A 20,031-nucleotide genomic window follows, 5' to 3' on the forward strand; every position below is an offset into this window, starting at 1 on the left:
TGAAAATTCGTAATAAATTAAATTTGACAAAATTATGAAAATTACTGTGTTTTTGCATTTTTAGCAAATAATTGCTGCATTGGTGAGAATGAGAGACTGTTTTTTAATCAGTCAATCAATCAATAAATAAATAAACTTGCAGATACTTTGGAAAGGTAGTGTAATTAAGACAATTATAGTACAATAACAGTCCTTGGTGTGAATATGATTATTTTGCTACACATGACGTTTCTCTTTAGTGGCCCACCAAATGGTGCCATCTGTTACCAATTAAGTTAAAAAGTGTGCATATTAATAAAAATATCAAACATTTTCAGTCTACTTCGAAAGATAACTCTATCAGTCCCATTAAGCATTAGTTTTTAACATTTAAGAAACCAAGCACTCACAATGCATTGTCTAAGCATTCACATACCAATCATACCAAAGGAAAAGTTTCATGGGAGGTCTACTCACCAGCTCTTTCCTCTCCACTTCGAACCAACGTGAGATGCCTGGGAGACTCTGAACAAGCGTTAATGTTGTTCTTTCTACCCACAGACTCTGAAATTCAAATGCAAATGCTCATTGACACACATCAGAGTTCAAACCGTCAGAGAAAGTCCAAGATATTCCATAAAGCAAAGCGCTTACAGCATATTCAATGAACGGGTGACTTTCCTCCTCCAGTTTGTATAATACATATCATTTAATCTACACTTTAAACAGCTCATTCTCAGCAACAAAGTCCGCTTATCAAGCCACGCTGCTGCACATATTAAATTTCGCATTCATAAATTCATTTCCCATCCAGCACAGCCTGAGAATTAACCCGAGCTGGCGCAGGTATAACGGAGGAAGCGCTGGAAGAACTTCAGATGCTTGATTGTGATATTCAAAACCACCTCAGTCCAATATAATCGTATCATCTGGATAGCGTCTCAGCCGAAGTTTACCTCTAAATGAGATTTTCAGACATTATTACTGGGCGGTAAGTGGACCGGGGTGGCGAGTACCCCCGGTGTCTCTGAAAATATAATATCTGGCAGGCTAAACAGTTTATTTCAAACACGGTAACCACCGGAGGTCGGAGGAAATCTAACCCCCGCGGTGGATCGAATCCATGCCGAGGCTATGATTGTCTATGCTGGATATATTGAGTGAGAGGGGAAGGGAAATGATATTTGGAAGGAGCGCATCTCACAGCCCCTAAAACTTTAATTAGCCTCTCTGGACCAAGGCTGTGAATAATGCAGCATGTGAGAGAACACCTGAGCTCTACACACACACACACACACACACACACACACACACTGGAAGTGAAGGAATGAATACACAAGAGAGAAGAGGAAAAGTGAAACACAGGAGATGAGGGGAAATGCCATCAAGAGAATGCAGAAGAAGAAAAATCCTGGAATAAAAAACTCACACATTATTTACTCACCTTCATTACTTTTTTCTACTGTCTAGAAGAATTTAGTGGTCAGTTTTGATCCATGCATTTACAATGAACATGGTCAGAAGTCTTAAAGCTTCAAAATGGACGATAAAGGCATGATAAAGGCAGTTCATAAGATTCGTGCACTAAATTATAAATCCTGAACAGGCAATATGACAGATTGGCAGACCAAATTTGTCACCAAATCATTCAATATTTTCAACCTTAGAAAGCTGTATTTATTTTGGGATAAAGCAACTGCTGATCATTGATCCAGTAAACAAAACACTGAATGAAAACTGCAGTATTCCGGTTCATTCCAGTACTGATTCAACAATACATATGCTGCAGTTAACAGCAAACCAGAGGTATCTTTATAACACAAACCTATCATATCATTTCAGAGGGATTGGAATATAGTCATATGAACAACTATCATGGTACTTTTATGGTGGTTTTGCATCTTATTTTGAAGCTTAGAAGCTCTAGTATCCATAACTTGACGGAAAACAGCAGCCAGCACATTCTTCAAAAGATCTCCTTTTGTGTTTCGCAGCAGAAAAACAGTCATACAGGTTTGGAATGATAAAAAAAAAGTAAATAAACGATGACAGAACTTCAATTTCTGAAACGCTCTGGCCACTAGCTCACCTTAAATTCGTTTTCTTTGTCTTTGGTGCCCTTGTGAAATGGGCGGTCGTAGCGAAACCTCCAGATGTGGTTAACCTTATAGAAGCTCTTGATGTTGTCATGGACTCCATCGCGCTGCAGGACATCCTGGCTGTCTGGGATTGGTGTGACAGCATAGATCTGAAGATCTGCATGAAGGTTCGTCAAGGAACATGCGATGTGTGTCGCCCGAGCACAAATGCATTTGAATAACTACTTGAACAACAAAAAACAATGTTTACTTTATTAATATTAAATTAATAATTGTATTTAAATGTAAATATTATATTATATTATATTATATTATATTATATTATATTATATTATATTATATTATATTATATTATGATATGTCACGTTACATTACATTACATTACATTACATTACATTATATTATATTATATTACAAAAGTGGGTTAATAACAAATTTTGCTTTGGTTTCTCCTACTTGACCCTCAGTCCAAATGCAGACAGTACATTTGGAAATCATCCTCCGCAAATGTTTAAATAACCAACATCTTGTGCCTCACAGACGTGAGGTCTCATCAGCACATAAATATGAATCCAGCAGGGCAGCCATCCAGGAAGGCCAATGATTAATCGCCGGCTTGGATAACAAAACGCTGTGCTCATGTAGTTTGACCGGCCCTGTCTGCTCTAATTGTGCTGAAGAGGACGTCACATATTCAGCGAGCGCCTGGCCTCCAGGTACATGTCTCATCAATTGAACAAACGCTCTCCTGCGACCCCCAGTCTCCACGTCTGATATGTGTTCTGAGAGGGAGAGGAATGATTTCACCCACATGGGTGTGTATTTAAAGCGGGCAGCTCTGGCCTTGTGCTTGTTCTGAAAAACCGTGTTGCAGCAAGGCCTTCACACATCGCGCTCTGACACTGTGGAAACATACAGAAAACCTGTTTTGTGCAAAAAAAAGTGGCCCCTGAGACATTACGCCAAGTTTTTATGTTTAAAATTATAAAACTGTTATCAGTAACGTGATATTGAGAATTATTACAAAATTCATCTTCATGGAAACTCATTTAGATAAGGTAGGGTGTCACATTTACATTCAACAAATGAAACTCAAACCCCAGAATTTTGATATAAAAGCTTAAATTAGCAAAAAGACTTTATACTAATAGGGGTTAGTTCAAATTTGTAACTCATAGTATGAGAAATAGTTAAGGTGACACATGCATATTTGTAAATCAGTTAGTTAGAGCAAACTGACATGAGTTTAAGGGGTTAGGACAATAACTACACAATGCAAAAAAAAGTGCAAGTATAAGACTCTCTGGTGTCCAAGTGTTTGGAAAAGAGAAGAGCTGTCTGGAGGATACATTGGGCTTCGGCCTGGTAGATGGTCTGGTCAGGCTGGTTGGCGTGTTGCATTGCGATGGCATGAGGGAACTCATTGAGCATGCGCTGCTGGAACGCCTCCAGACGCTCGTAGTCATGACCACGGCACACAAACTCCTTATTCTGTACAACACACACGTTCTGGTTAATACTGACACCAAGTGGACTCCAGAGATACTGACAGTGCCATCTGATCTGCTGCAGGATGTCAGGATGACACATACCCGTAGAAAGAAAGGGAACTTCTTGCCGTAGAAGCCCACTCGGAAGAACTCTGGCTCTAGACGCTGTTGGTCCATTATTTTATCATAATACGAAGCTTCCATCATCTGTCATTTGCAATCATATAATAGGCAGGAAATACAGTTTACAAAATACAAATAAATTTTTTGCATGTGAAATGATGAACAATGCAGCCAATTAGGGGATGATATGTACTGTAAATGTAGGTAATCTTATGTTAATGAGACTCTGTTTTCCATGCGTTTCTGTTAATAACTGGCTCCATGAAAACAGCTGTGTTTTAACTCACCCTCATTTTGCTAAGGTTTCTGTAGTCGTAGTAGGATTCGTACTGGTCTGCTAACTCTCTGCACAGGATGATGCCGTTCTCCCAACACTGAAGGGGTAGAGAGGTTTTTACATTCACATGCAGTTTCATAACTCACCACTAGGAGCCACTAGAACACCATCAATACTGAGAACCAAGGACACAGTCAAATATGCAAGATTTGGATGATTTGCAAGATGGTATAAGGACATTTTGTGTTGACCTTAATTCAATATCTCGTCAAAAATAAAATAAATGAATACAATTAAATAAAAAATAAATTGTATAAAATTCAGATTATATTATCTCAGCAATCTTAACATTTAAAAAGAACTGCTACTTCTTTTGTTTTAATAAGTGAAATTAAAAATATACATTAATATAAATAATTAGCAAAATATAAACTGCTTTTTATGATCTAAAATCTTGGAAATAATAAATTAAATTAAATACATTTTACATAAATTACTTATTTTCTTTGGCAATCTTGAAATTTAAAAACTGCTACATAATTTGTTTTAATGACTGAAATTAAAAATATAAATTATTCTAAATAAAAATGTAGTATATTTTGTAACTACATGTTTAGTTTGTACTGTGATAATAATACATATCATGATGTGATGTTTTTTGTATGCACTTTTGCTTTCAACTGCAATATTTCATATCATCTTTAAAAAGTCCATGACATCTGTCAAATATCCACATTTTGTTCTTATGCACATTGATTATAAAGAGGAAGCGGTTCAGTCCTATTGCTTCCACAACAGACTGCTCCAGCCATGATGAGAGCAGACAACAAATGCACTGATTTTTATTCTCATCAAGTGATCAGGGGTTTGAGTTTACTGATTATGTAAATGCTATTTAGTTCTGAAGGACAGCTACTCGAAATACAATCACACACTGATAATGAAATAGCGGGCTGAGAGGAGCCACGTGATGAGAAACGAAAGAAACGTGACACAAGAAAACACAGACCTTTCCGCGGTCAAAGTTCTGGATGATGGTGAGGTGCAGATACTCCTTCCTCTGCCACTCGCTCTGCATCGGGTAACTCAGAAACTCCCGCAAGGGTCTCTCGGACCATTCCAGCAGCTCGTCGTACAGCAGAAGTGTATATGAGGCCTCTGCACACATAAACAACTCATCAAAATATATCTGTTCTAAACGATCCATCTTCAAACTACTTCACGTCATGCTTGAGTACCGGTGTAATTCTGCGCTTTCAGATGCAGGTCATACAGCTTGTGAATGTAGCGGATGTACATTTCCTCTTTATTCAGCTCTGTTTTGTAGAAGTTCTGTGGAACAGAGAAAAAGAGAGGTGGAGTGTGGATATGAAGTGCTTCAAGTGCTTTTCAGGACTGATTTTCACTGTCGCTCTGGTTCCCTCTAAATGAATTCATATGGATAAACCAATCCATATGAAATTTCTTCATAATCCAGCCCTCAGCGGTGCTTCCACCATGAATTAAAGTGTCTAAATCACTTCCTGTCTTAACACTCTAGTCTCAAACTAAGCACCAGAACGACACCATTCACAATGATTTAATCTATACAAATAATGCCACTAACGATTATACTTTAACATACCAGCAGACTGACTGTACAGCCGATCTTTTTTCCATCCACTTCCCCCAACTTCATACAGTCTCTGTAAAACACAAAGAGTGGCATTTTGTCACTATGAGCCAAAAAGTGACTAAGGCAGAAATTAAGAACAATGAAAATGTGTATGTACTTAATGCATTTAAATTTTAGATTAGATCAAAGTAAACTGAAACTGATTATTTTTAAATGTGTATTTTCATTTTTTTTTCACCACTAAAAAAAAGTGAGATTAATAAGTAGCGTCATAACAGTATTTGTGTTACTAATTTTAAATGCAGAAATACTACAATATGTGGCATTGATAAGTAAATATATTAAAAGCAATGATAAGCTTTTTTTATACCCAGCAACGTTCAAAGGTTTAGGGTCAGCAATTTTTTTATGTTTTTGAAAGATGTCTTTTAGGCTCAGCAAAATTGATTTTTTTTTATTATCCATTATAGTCTAATATTTTTAATGTGGTATTTATTTGTATTATTTTCAGTTTCATTTCTGATTACCGTACTTTTTATTTATTTATTTTTTTTAAACATATTATAATTGTTAATTATATATATATATATATATATATATATATATATATACATACACACACACACACACACACACACACTGAGGGTCAAAAATCTGCAATAATTAAGATTTTTTATATTTAGGAAATAAGACTTCTGCTCAACATGGCTCCATTTAAATAAAAAATACATTAGAGACAGAAATATTGTTACAAATTAGAATTTAAAATAAATGTTCTATTTTAATCTATTTTAAAATGAAATTTATTCCAGTGATCAAAGCTGAATATTCAGCACCATTACTCCAGTCTCCAGTGTCACATGATCCTTCAATAAAATTTTAATATGCTGAATTGTTGCTCAAAGGAATATTTCTTCTTAATATTATTATTTATTTTAGCTTCACTTTTGTTCAGTTTAATCTATCCTTGATGAATAAAAGTATTACAGAAGTTTTTCAAATACAAAACTGATAAATGCTGGATTTTGTATCTTGTGTTTGTATTATGTCCAGCTGTGTATATTTCACCTGTAATCCAGCAGTCGCTCCATCAGCCGTGTGACCGTGGCTATGAGGGATATCCCGCTCTCTCTCCACGTCTCTCTCTCGATCTTCTTCAACAGACTGACAAGACAAAACAAGCACAGCAGAGGAGGAGTCATACAGCTGTCCGTCATGTGACCCATCCTGCCCTGCACACACACACACACACACACACAGCTGTCCAGCGGGACAGTGATCAGCGATCATCTTACCTAGGATACGGACCGAACAGAGGAATTCTAGTCCAGAGCAGCATAAACAAAACAAATTCATATTAATAGATTAAATGAAAACAACAGCCACTCAAACTCAGTTAGTACAGTTAGTACAATAAAAGAAGGCAGAAAAATGAAGAGAGATGCACAAGTTAATGAATAAAATCACCTGCCACACCAAAAGCCTCAAATCAATAAAAGAATCATTAACTGAAATTAACATTTATATATCTTGCTGTATATATACACACACACAAACACAGCTTCAAAAAGTAAAAAAAAAAACAAAGCTTGAAATTCAACTTGTATAGAGAATATATAGAGAAATATAAAGCCACATACAGATTTAAGAGCTGTGAAAAAATAATGGTTTTCAGTTTTCTTTGTAAATAAAAATATTTGTAAATATCAGGGTATCCATAAAAGTGACCCTTCAATAACAAAAACATACGAATGCATTTATTATAGACTGGAAGATTGCATTTTTTTTTTAAAGCACCAAACTTGGGTGTCCTTTTTAATACTTCTACCTTAATCCACATTCAAATCTGACCTTTAAAAAATTTTAGAAATGTGCAGAAATTGAAATTCAGATTTTATTTCACAGCACGGACAGACACAGCCACAGTCACACAATCACAGACTGACCCACAGATGTGTGAGATCTGACCTGCCACTACTTACCGTCTCATTGCTTTATGCTAATCTAACCACTGCTCTTTAAACCAAAGTCAGCCCACTAAAGACTCGCTGTATGTGTCTCTCACTCACATGCTGTTGAAGAGCTCTCGGTACGTTTCGTCTCCTTTGCCCTCTGACATCAGGCTGTCCAGCTTGTCAATGAGTTTCGCCTCCACCTGTTACAAATAATGAAAATATGACAAATATGGCATGATGCAGTAGTCGGATAACTGCACGTCCCATTAGTGAGCAGAAGGGGGCGCTGTGTGACCTGTTTGAAGTTGCCGCTCCGGCGCTGCTCCCAGTCCATCATGTCGTGAAAGATGGGGATCATCACGTTCCTTAGGTCCGGCTGAGGCACCAGCGTCACCTCCAGGAACGGGCCGATCATCGCTGGGATGAAGTTCAGCTTGTGCTCTCCTGCACGACAAGATGGAAACGTTCATCTCTCGTGGAAATTAGATCAGAGATGAAAGATGCTTTTTGATATTGGGTGACGTCTTACCTAAATTCTGCCACATGCTAAAGATCTCACATCCCATCATGACACGCATGTCTCCGTACCTGAACACAAAAAAAGCAAAGTACGGTTCAAATACTTCCTCTTATGCCAGCTGTTCAAAATATGATGGAGACATTTGTGGACTGATGAACTGAAGAATGAGAACACTCAACATATCCGAGATAGAAATTCTTCTTCTTCTTCTTATCAATGTTGAAAAAATGCTTTTTTTTTATTTTCAATATTCTATTCATCAAAGAATCCCATATCCACAAAAAATATGAAGCAGTTTTCAGACACTGAACTGGATGCTTCAAATATTTTCAACTGATTATAATAAGAAATGTTTCTTGGGCAGCAAATCAGCATATTAGAATGATTTCTGAAGGATCGTGTGACACTGAAGACCTGAGTAATGAAGCTGAAAATTCAGTTTTGCATCATAAGAATAAATTATATTTTTAAATATATTCTAATCGAAATTAGTCATTTTAAACTGTAATAATATTTTACAATATTATTGTTGTTAATATATTTTGTTGTTAAAAAAATGCAGCCTTGCTGAGCAAGACTTCTTTCCAAAATATAAAAGAAATCGTAATTATTTAGAACTTTTGATCATCATTGTACATATAAATTATTAATAAATAAACAAATAAATACACAGAAAAACTAAAACAACATTGATACTAGCTTTGAATCACAGGAATATATATATATATATATATATATATATATATATATATATATATATATATTTTTTTTTTTTTTTTGAAAATTGTTTTTTAAATTGTAATAATATTTCAAAATAAAATTATTTGACTGAATTTTATATATATATATATATATATATATATATATATATATATATATATATATATATATATATATATATATATATGTGCAGCCTTGGTGAGTACAAGACTGTTGCAAAATATAAAATATCTTATTTATTACAGATTACTGAAATATATAATATATATATAATATATAATTGTTGAATATATATATCAACAATTATAGTATATAATTGTTTTTTACAAACAAACACTACATTAAACATTCTGAACTACAATAATCTTATCATTTCAGATTTATCAACTCTGACATGTACTGCTTTTGGCTTATTATACAGTAAGAAAGTTTGAATTCAGAGGGCTTGCAGGACTCACTTTTCCAGTATTTTCTTCCTCTTTGATGCAGAGAAGGTCTCGAGCTGAAGGCAGGGCTGGTTGATGAATATAACAGACAGGCAGAAGTAGGAATCCCACACCTTCATGGAAACAGAGAGTTTAGAGACAGTGCCACAGGGAAAACAACAACACTACACAAGCAGACTGAGAACAAACCTTATAGTCAAAATTGTCATTGAGGAAGTTTTTCCTTAAAGCATCTGACAGGTAGAGCACCGTGGTGATGATGATGCTGTAAATCAAACATTTCAGATCACAATTCATACTCCGAAAACCACATCACGTAAAACTGCAGCCGAGTAAAACTGCAGCCGAATAAAGTCTCTAACTTGTTAGTGACGAGCCGCATGACCGCCCAGTCTTTGGGGAACATCTCTGGTCTTATCAGGATGCGAAACACAGTGAAGGTATGCAGGAGAAAGTCCTGAGAGAGACAGAGAGGAAGAGAGGATGTTTGACATGTTTCTCAGTGTGTGTAATGAACTGATGTCAGTAAGATAAAGAGGGTCTCACCCGCAGCTCGTCTTTACTGGTGAAGCTCTGCAGGAGCTGCTGGTAGTGTCTGTCCTTCATATGCCTCAACAGAGCCAAGAGACACGACACAAACTCACCCTGAAACACACACATTCAACACACCATACTCTTGAGAAGGAAAAAAAAAAACCTTGAGGTATTTCTGCAGCAGAATCAAATCCACTGTGTAATGTGATTGTGAAAAAGTCTAGAAATAAAATTCATAAATAATGGATAAAACTTAAATAATTTTGACTGACTTGAACACTTTCTACCAAACATGCTCTGTATAACTTCAAGACATCATATTTAATACATTAAATTAATATTTAATAGCATTTTGAAAATGCTTTGAAAAAAAAAAGCATAAATAATGGGTAAAAATGTAATAATTTGGACTAATTTCAACCCTTTCATCTAAACATGCCATGTTAATATTTAAATAATATAACAAAAATAGTAATATTATTATTACCTTTACTATATTGCTTCACAATATTTTTCAAAAGTTCAAAAGCATAGCATATTTTTTTTTACATTTTAAAATATCTTTATTTCACATTTGATCAATCTAATGTTTCCATGCTAAATAAAAGAATCTCTTCAACAAAAACAAAAAAATATATAGAATACAAATAAATAAATAATAATATTTACTGACAAGTTTTGAACATTAGTGTAGATACAAATAAATATAAATAATGAGTATACACACACACACACACATTTATTTCTTCAAAATATTTGTAATATTCAGCATATATTTTCCCAAAGTCCCACAAAAACATCACAAAGTCAACAGATTTCATATAGCTCTAGCTATACATTGCCAATGTAACACCTGCCTCCACAAGAAAAAAAAAAAAGACATCACAGATTATTTCATTCCCATACTGAACCGCCCCATAAAACCCTTGATAAATCCCAGTCTGTGTTGACTACGGATGAATAAATTGGAGATGAAATGAGTTCTGACGAGGTTTGCATTCACAAAACCTTCGGGCGCTGGGGAATGCATCACATCTAGCAGGAATGCTGGCAGAATTCACCTGCTGCTTGTGTGGAGAGACTTTGATGTGTAAAGCGCTTTGACTGCTGGGCTGTAATTACCTGCCCTCAGGGCCCGTATCTGATGCTTTCTCGCATGTTTCACTTTTTTAATTCACTCTCGCCAATTCTCTATAAAGCTTGCTTTCTTATTTGGTTTTCTTACCGTGACATCTTGAACTTGAGGCCGTAGCGTAGGCCCTGCTGGTTGTGGCCGGTTAGCGATTTCCAATATGGTCCGCAGTAAGACACCCAAAACACTCTCCACGATGAGATCCACCTCTTCGGATACAGCTGGCTCCTGCACACACACACACATAGAGAGACACACATATATGTTTAACCTTGCAAGAGGTCAGCGGTGATGTTATGCACACTGTTTGACAGGGTGCTAATGGTAAAAAGGGTGAGACAGCCATGAAAGGTTGAGCTGTCATTTCAGTTTATGCAAGTGCAGGAAGAAACCAGTGCCTCTGATGCACATCGGTCCTTCTCTGTTCGTGAGACCCGCCATTTCACTTCAAGGTCGGAGAGGATGTCTACATTTGGAGCAGCCTCAGCATTTTCAAAACAAGTTTCCTGTGGTCTTCTTCAAAGCAGAAGTCAAGACGGATAGGGGATGTGCAGAAACACTAATTCAACAAAGCTTCTTGGTTGCATGACTGATAAGCAGGTCTTTAGGGAACCTTGCATAATTATGCAGATTTAGGGCCACGTTTTGACAAACGTGTTTCATAATCTTGGGAAGGGCAGATATTTGACAAATAAATAAGCTAAATACTCTTTTACAGCACAAAACTTTCTTAACAAATGGAGACCTATGGATTATGCATAAAGAAAGGTTGCTGAAAGCAGGAGATTTAAAGTCTGATGGGCTTGTAATGTTGTGTTGAAGGCAAAGGATTTGAATAAAAGCAGTGCATTTTTTAAACTTTTATTATGCTAAGAGTGTGCTATAACCCTCTCCTTTAACTGCCTTTAAATATATGACTAAATGAAGATAAAAGGCTTTCAGCATATTAAAACATACAAATATTGAAATACTTAATGCTCCCAACCTGGCAACCACACACACACACTCTCTCTTTGTAACAGAAAAGGCGCTGATGAGCTGAAAATGACAGCAAACATGTAAGTTGGAGTTTAGCGATCTCTTTTAAGATTGGCTCTGTTTGCTTAGACTAAGTCTGCTTGTTATCCTAGTTGTGCGAGGGTTATCGTACCGTGTCGTCTTTCTTGAGGAGAGACAACATGCAGGTGAGTATTTGAGCGCACATGACGAGATCTCGCTGCTCCTGCATGTGAGCCTGGAGCAAACGCAGCACCACCGGGAGCAGGATACATCTGGAGTCTGATAAAAACACACACAAAAACTTAGCAGACTGCCTTTAACCACCTCCATCCTCATCCTCAGTGAGCATCTGTTTACCAGGGTTTGTGTAGAGCTGGCTCTCTACGGTTTGGGCGATGCAGTGCAGTTTGACGGCCTCCAGGGGGCAGTCGGCTTGGGACACTGTGGGGAGGCTGCCCAAGGTCTCCCGTACAAACGTAGCCACTTCCCTGACCGTAAAGAGCTTCAACAACTCCCCATACACAGCCGGGAACGACTGCAGAAACAATGCCTGTGGAGTCAGGAGACAAACAATCAAGTCAAGAAACAATCTCGTTCACACTGATTACATGGGAAAATAAACAAAATAAGCAAAAAAATTAATAAATCAGCAATTTTATTGCACACTACATAATGAAACTACATAAAAACTACCAGCGAGAAATTTTTTTATGAAATTAAACAATGGTGACAATAATGTGCAGAATACAAACAAAAAATAATTAATAAAATAAATATAATTTTTGTTACATCTGTCAAATAAACTCTTAAATAATGTCAGAAATGTTAATAAAATTATATAAAATACAACTGTAAAATACAAAAAATATATATTTTTTTCATTTTTTTTATAAAAGAAAAAAAAATATATATATATATATATATATATATATATATATATATATATATATATATATATATATATATATATATATATATATATATATATATATATATATATATATATATATATATATATATATATATATATATATCTATTAAAATGTGATTCTTTGTTTTTCTCACTTCCCTATTATTTCAAGTCTTCCCTAGAGCTTCTTGTAATCTTGTTGCGCCATCATCATCTCACTTTTGTTCATTTTACTTCTTTCTTTTCATCCTTATCCTTCATGTTCATTTACAATGTTTCCCTCTCTCATTAAACCCAAAGCAATTCTTTCTTTGGAAGTATTCGTCTTTCTCTTTCTAATGGGGCACATGGGCACTCCCGAGACTCTTTGTAGAAGACGATGGGCACCCGAGCGACGGAGAATAGAAGACGCTCTCGCATTCAACTCAGAGAAGTCAGAAAGATTTGCGGGAGACTTCAAACGCTTTGCCTGAATTTAAGGGAGTGCACTGAGAACTGCCCTTGTACGTCATTCTCTCCATAAAACATGAATGATCCATCTCTCAAGGGCAAAATGTCTGTCAAAATTAAGGGCATTTCTCTGGCAAATAAATGCTTAATAGAGTCAGATTCGCCTCGGCAGACGTCCCATGGTTTCAGAAAATCAGAATAATGCTCCATAAGGTAAATCCATCTTTAATTTACATACTGTTTCTATAAGTTTATATAATAAACTTTAACACACAAGAGATGGTGCTCATTCCATGTGTCAACTACACAATATGAGGAGTTTTCCAACATAAACAGATCTGTGTGTCTCACCTGTGTCTGTGTGATGGGCCGTGAGCCCTTGTTCTCCTGCGAGAGGAAGAAGCGGAGGGACATGAAAAGCTCGTGCATACAGCAGCGAAACTCCTCCTCGTTCTGTCCGCCCGTGGCCAGAGCAAACAGCCGTCGCGACTGGATAATATACTTAAAAATATACTCCGTCGCCTAGGAAACCAACAGAATAGCAGATCTGAGCACAGAAAGCAACATGAAAGCGGCCTAATTAAGAATGCATGGGCTGTGTGAACCAATGCGATGTGGAAGTCATAACGGCCCGCAGCGAACCATTCCTAAGAAACTGAATATTCAGTACATTACAAATCTAAATTATGTCTGTATTCGTGGGTTGTAGAAAATCAGAAGACGGCGGGCAGTGATGACAGACTCTAAATGTTAATGTGAAGGGCAGAATGTGCAAAAATGATTTGAGAGAGCGAGAATATTGTGTAGCGTCTCACCTTCAGCACCTGCTGGATGTGTTCCTGACGATCCGCTTCAATAATACGATCCACGTACCACTTCAGCACCTTGATCAGATCCCTGCCAGAGACACAAACACACAGGAAACTGAACATCCACATTATGTTTGTTTAGCAGAATTGATAGTATTTATAAGAAGTATTCATAATGGAAATCAATTTGACATGTCTGATCTGCATTAAAAAAGTATTTGTAGAGTGCTGATCCCATAATTTAGCAGTGACGTGACATACAGCCAAGTATGGTGACCCATACTCCGAATTTGTGCTCTGCATTTAACCCATACAAAGTGCACACACACACAGCAGTGAACACACACACACCGTGAACACACACCTGGAGCAGTGGGCAGCCATTTATGCCATTAGCAGTTGGGGGTTCAGTGCCTTGCTCAAGGGCACCTCAGTCGTGGTTTTGCCGGCCCGAGACTTGAACCCACAACCTTAGGGTTAGGAGTCAAACTCTCTAACCACTAAGCCACGACTGTTTGTTCGGAGCTCACAATTTAGTAAATAAATAAATAAATACTGATGACTGAATATTGGCAAATCAATATTCCCCCTCAAAAGAAATCTCTTTCTTCTGATTCTAAGCCTTTGAGCTCTGCCGTAGGTTACAAAGTATGAGTTCCCTTGGAAGGGAACATCTCAGGTTATACATGCAACCATGGTTCCCTGAGAAGGGAACGAGACACTGCATCCTCCGGTTCCCTTGCAATGCTTCGGACCCAAGCTTCAGACGATGAAGCGGATCTCCCAGTGCTCTTTTATACTGTGATCGTGCCAATGTTATTGTCGTGTTTAGATTCAGACACCGCTGAAAGCTTTCCCCAAAGTGACCTCTAGAGGACGCAGTGTCTCTTTCCTTCTCAGGAAACCATGGTTACGTACTTAAACTGAGACGTTTTTATGGATACGAGAGAGAACGTGATTGTAAACAGATATAGAGTGCAATGTAGCATGCAAAAAATCTGGATTCAAACTTGCATTGTCCGTAGTAGCACCAAAGCCCAATGTAACCACTAAGCCATGTGTCTATCAATTAACGGTCAAGTTTTTTGTGTCTTCTTCCCAAAACATTAACATTCTAATCGAGCATGTCTTTATTCTGAATTTCAAATAATCAATAGATTAAAAAATAGATCTAAAATGCCATTTTAAGTGAAGCAGTGATACTGCAGGAAAATAAGAGAGACTTCTTAATCACAATGTATCGAAAAAGCTTTTTATGTGTATTGCAACACATAAAAAGAAGCATTGCAAAAGCATCATATGATGGGATCCCTGGCGTTTCGACTGTGATTTCCTCGCACTGTAGTGAGAAGTTGAAGGAAAGTGACGTCCATCACATCGGAGCAAGTGAAGTACGAGAGGAAAGTTCTTGAGCTTATCTTCCAGCGCTCTGCAAGCATGCGTTTAAATGGTTTTTAAGAGACTAAAAATCACAACAAAAGGAGAACTGAAAGTCAGAACGGAAGAGACTGTAAATGAAAAAAGCATGACGCAATATATTTGCACCAGTGAGCAAGAATAACTAGAAATAAAAAGATGCGTCTAAACACCCCATGAAACTGGACTGTTGTGGTTTTCAATCCGCGTCTACTAGATTTGATTCTAGACTATATGATAAAATTAATTTCTGCAAATAAACTGTACAGGCTTTCACATTTTTCAAGTAATCTTCTGTTTGATTCTGTCCAGTATTTAATGTAATTGGTTGCATAACATGCACATTGAACAACTGTGTAGGCTGTAATGGTGGCTGATCTCTGACCCAGATGAATGAACATGCAAAATGAAGAGCTATTCGAGTGAGGAATCGGTGCTCTGAGAGAGCTGCGATCAAACGTCCAGGACAAAAACTAACTATACAGTGACCCAACAAAGTATTTGGGCACATAAACCACATTCAATGCATAAAATATCAGTCATTATATAACAAAACCTCAACCCAAGAGGCATTTACTTAAATGAAAGCCAGCACAAGCACACTTCACGAGTACTCATTTACACCTCTACGTTTCCACTTCAAATCAATGGACCAATTCCAGGTATGCTGAGAGTTAAACACTTCTGATTTTTAATGTACCTGTATGACAGGGCTCCTGCAAAGTGGCTTTCAATGTAGGTGTCCATGACTGGTTTAAAATGCTGAAACTTGCTGTCCTGGAGCAAGTTTATAATATGCACCTGAATGACGAAAATGCACACACACAGTAAGCAACATGCAATTTCATTAATCTCTATTGTGCAAAAAAAAATTAAAATAAATAGGGTCTGTGCTTACCAGACTATCAAACACTTTGAGTGCATATTTTTGTGAACTCTCGTCCAAAATGCCAAAAAGCGTGTCCAGTGTATCTTGTAAAAACTGATTCGAGATATTTGAATTTATTAGTAAACATGCACCAATTAGGGGAAACATCACTGTGATTGACAGGTTCATTAACCAACAGCAAGGCTGTGAAGGGCAGCTGACCTTTACTATTTCTGAGCCATCGATCTCTTTGAGTTTAGACAGGCTGTCGTTGATTTTCTCTGGATGGGCTCTCCACTTCAGTAAGTCCAGCATGTCACCTACAGGAAACAGCCAATAAGCAATCAGTGTATCAATCTTCATGCCAATTCTGTGTTCTGTGATGCATCATGCCAAGAAAACTGCCAGCTAGGGACATTTTGTCCCATCATATCCTGTACAAAGAGACACACACATTACCGTTCTGAGTGAGTTTGGTAGAACAGAGGAATGATGTGATCCATAGGGATTCCTTAGTGCCTTTCATAGTTTGGTTGTTGCCGGGCAGATTTGATTTCGCGAAGGGCAGTTTGAGGTAGCGAGCACAGTCTTGCAGGTTAGCGTTCTCCTCACACTGGGAAACATGCATGAAAAAGATCCCTATTTATCCTATTTAATAATTAACACATTATAACACAACCAAACCAACAAATATATGTATGAATTCTTGCAAAAAGAATAGCAAAAAGAAATATTGATATATGATTTTTTTGTTTATATTTATTAAATTATAAACCTACACATATTTATACATGTATAAACTTACAGACCAATATATTCGTATATGTACAGTATGTAGCATATGGTATATCATTTAATTATCAAAAAAGCAAAATTCATTTAAATAATCCATTTAAAATAATAATTTTATAGATATTTAATAGATATTTTAAATACATTAATTATCAGAAATGTATACGAAAATTTCTTATTTCTTGTGAAATATTACAATTACTACGCAATATAATCTAAAAATAATTAATAATATAAAAAATGACTTTTTATTAATATTTAAAATTTACTTACATACATTTTTACAAGTTAAGGTAACACCAACAATATGCTACATAATGTATATATATATAAATATATAGGTCGATATGTTTATATATGTATACATATGTGTAGGTTTTTTATTTACTTATGAATATAATCAAAAAGATATCATATCAATATCACATTGTTGAGCGTTCCCTAACCCAGTCATGTTTTATATTATTATTATTATGTTTAGATTATATTATGTAGTAATTTTAATATTTTACAAGAATGCCCACAGCTAAATAGTAAAATCAGAATTATAATTTATTTATTTCAAATATTATTATTTAATGTTTAGATTTAGAATTATTTGAAACTAATGTATTAATGAATTTTGCTAAATCTTTTTTTTTTCATAATGGGATACTAAATTTACTTAGATTAAATCATATATAGACATACACTATATGTACGTATACACTTCCCCTAGGGGAATTTTTTTTTATATATATATAACTATTTATTTATTTCAAGGAAAGCTTTAACATTTTGCAGAACTTCATGTTCAACAGAAAGCACAAAGTCATATGGGATTGTAACGAAGGTAAGTACAATAATGACAGATTAGTTTTATTTTTGGCTGAACTATTGCTTTAAATAGCCTCATGCAATCGCTCCACATTCTGTCAGCAGTTCTGTTGCCTCTAGCAGAAATGCAAACAGCTGACTTATTTCTTTTTTTTTATCATGTATCTTGCTCAAACGTACTGTAAAAGGTCAGCAGAACTGCTGTCGTACATGACCAGTGACACAGCTCAGTGCATTATTACAGGATTCAGTGATCTCTAGTGTTACGTCGAGACTTGTGTGTAAACGCTGGAGCAAACCGGTCTATTTCAGCAAGCGTAAATAGGCCACGAGAAGCTCACAGCATCATACTGGGCCTGTTTATGGGCTAAGCCTTCCTGAGGCTACACACATTGCTTCATATACACAAATAACAGTCATTTTTTTAGGCTGTGCATGGTTAGATCTAAATGAGACATACGTTAAGACTGGTTTTAAATTGCAATTTTACAAATAAACGTCTACATGGACACGACTAAACTGCAAAAAATGGGTCATATTTAAATCATCAGCAAAATATTTTTTAATGAACTGGAGTGTGAGGGGTGACAGTACAACATGACACAAATAACAGCAGTTCTCTGTGTCTGTGCATGCATGTTTGTGACCTCTTTTGAGCCTGTTAAATCCACAAACACTTCCACGGTCTGCAATTACCAGAGCAAGCGTGCTGTTAAATTGGGTGTGCCGCAGGGATGTGTTTTCCGACGCGCCTATTTAACTCGTACACTTTTTAATGAGAAGACACTTTTTGAATTCAGGGCTTTTCCAGGCAGAAAAGGAGTGCGCCGAATGAAATAAGTGTCAGCCGGGACAATTTGTCATTTGACATACAGTTGCTCTTAAATTGCATTTGTTGCAGAAAAGCAACAACGAGACATTTTGACAGCCGTACCTTGTGAACGATGAGCTCATGGGTGCCGTCGGGCAGAGTCCGCCCGTCTTCCTGCATCAGAGGAACGAATGAGAAGCCAAACAGTTTCTTTTCCCCCTTGTCTTTTGCTGGAGAACACAAATACTGTATTTTACAAGCCAAATCCATTTAAAACTCTGTATCAAGAAAATACAGTTTTTATGCTGGAATTAAACATTGACATTTGATCTGGAGCTTTAGGACACTACATGTCTGACACTTCTTGACAATGTCAGGAAAAATAAGCACAGCCATACAGAAAAATATTTTGTGTTTTGGATGCTGATGTTGATGAGCAATACATTTATGACATTTACATTTACCAGTTATCAAAATGTAATGTTTAAATTAACAATTCATAAACCTTAATGACTACATTATCTAGTCTTGTCGTAATTCTGAGGTAGAAAAAGTGGATAATGTACAATATTTGAAAAAATATGCATATCCAAATCGCATTTAAAATCATGTTTACACTTTTTAAATAATGATTTATTACCTTTTTACATTTATTTGTTATGTAACTGTCTTCGCTATCTTGCTTAAAGCCAAACTTTTGGATTTCTTTTTCTCTTTGAGTCATGCCACTTACAGAGGCATAAGTGTCTTTACAGGAAAAAAAAAAACACAAAAACCAATGTCTCACACAATCAAAAGTCAACTACTGAATGATATATATGAAATAGGCCGCACATGGCCAGTGACACCATTGTTTCATTTCATTTGCACAAAACCAAAGCCGCATCGACCAATCATTTGGCTCCAACATCGTTATTCTGAATAAAAACCTTGATTCTCAACCCTACTTCAGCAGCAAAACTAGCATAAACCAATTTGGACCGGCACAAAAATTCATAGTAGTGGACAATAGATCAATGAATGGTGTCCTTCAGATGATTGGAGGTGCTTCGGTGTAAAGGAAGTCAAATACAGCACTGAATTAAGCACACATGTTTAACTGGAAATCATTTGCATAAAAAAGACCCCAAAATACCCCTTGGTGATCTCCACTTCTGGATTACTTCTTGCCTATATTAAGTGCCCATTAGTGATGCTCTGACTCACACGGCTCACTGCTACATCTCCTCCACTCTCCAACACTCATTTGTAATTCAGCCAATTTAACTTC

General features: G+C 36.3%; 1 protein-coding gene across 3 annotated transcripts in view; it reads right to left on the bottom strand.

Moving 5' to 3' along the window:
* The window catches only part of LOC113058562 (dedicator of cytokinesis protein 4-like), an 82,485-nt gene that overhangs the window by 13,634 nt on the left and 48,820 nt on the right, over window positions 1–20,031 (bottom strand). For 2 of the 3 annotated variants that reach the window (XM_026226583.1, XM_026226567.1), the window contains exons 16-42: window positions 18,885–18,991; window positions 16,802–16,955; window positions 16,565–16,662; window positions 16,373–16,456; window positions 16,175–16,275; window positions 14,065–14,146; window positions 13,601–13,771; window positions 12,247–12,439; window positions 12,041–12,168; window positions 10,984–11,118; window positions 9,771–9,869; window positions 9,587–9,681; window positions 9,414–9,489; window positions 9,237–9,337; window positions 8,068–8,126; window positions 7,834–7,982; window positions 7,653–7,738; window positions 6,879–6,905; window positions 6,652–6,747; window positions 5,593–5,653; window positions 5,207–5,300; window positions 4,978–5,126; window positions 3,979–4,065; window positions 3,671–3,775; window positions 3,428–3,569; window positions 2,069–2,235; window positions 457–543 (exon numbers count right to left, since the gene is read on the bottom strand). In XM_026226583.1, coding sequence (XP_026082368.1) covers window positions 457–543; window positions 2,069–2,235; window positions 3,428–3,569; window positions 3,671–3,775; window positions 3,979–4,065; window positions 4,978–5,126; window positions 5,207–5,300; window positions 5,593–5,653; window positions 6,652–6,747; window positions 6,879–6,905; window positions 7,653–7,738; window positions 7,834–7,982; window positions 8,068–8,126; window positions 9,237–9,337; window positions 9,414–9,489; window positions 9,587–9,681; window positions 9,771–9,869; window positions 10,984–11,118; window positions 12,041–12,168; window positions 12,247–12,439; window positions 13,601–13,771; window positions 14,065–14,146; window positions 16,175–16,275; window positions 16,373–16,456; window positions 16,565–16,662; window positions 16,802–16,955; window positions 18,885–18,991 — 2,933 coding nt within the window. The remainder of the gene's footprint in view (window positions 1–456; window positions 544–2,068; window positions 2,236–3,427; window positions 3,570–3,670; window positions 3,776–3,978; window positions 4,066–4,977; window positions 5,127–5,206; window positions 5,301–5,592; window positions 5,654–6,651; window positions 6,748–6,878; window positions 6,906–7,652; window positions 7,739–7,833; window positions 7,983–8,067; window positions 8,127–9,236; window positions 9,338–9,413; window positions 9,490–9,586; window positions 9,682–9,770; window positions 9,870–10,983; window positions 11,119–12,040; window positions 12,169–12,246; window positions 12,440–13,600; window positions 13,772–14,064; window positions 14,147–16,174; window positions 16,276–16,372; window positions 16,457–16,564; window positions 16,663–16,801; window positions 16,956–18,884; window positions 18,992–20,031) is intronic. The other variant, XM_026226575.1, reaches the window with a different exon arrangement.

Source organism: Carassius auratus, chromosome 4 (assembly GCF_003368295.1).
Source record: "Carassius auratus strain Wakin chromosome 4, ASM336829v1, whole genome shotgun sequence".
Taxonomy (NCBI): domain Eukaryota; kingdom Metazoa; phylum Chordata; class Actinopteri; order Cypriniformes; family Cyprinidae; genus Carassius; species Carassius auratus.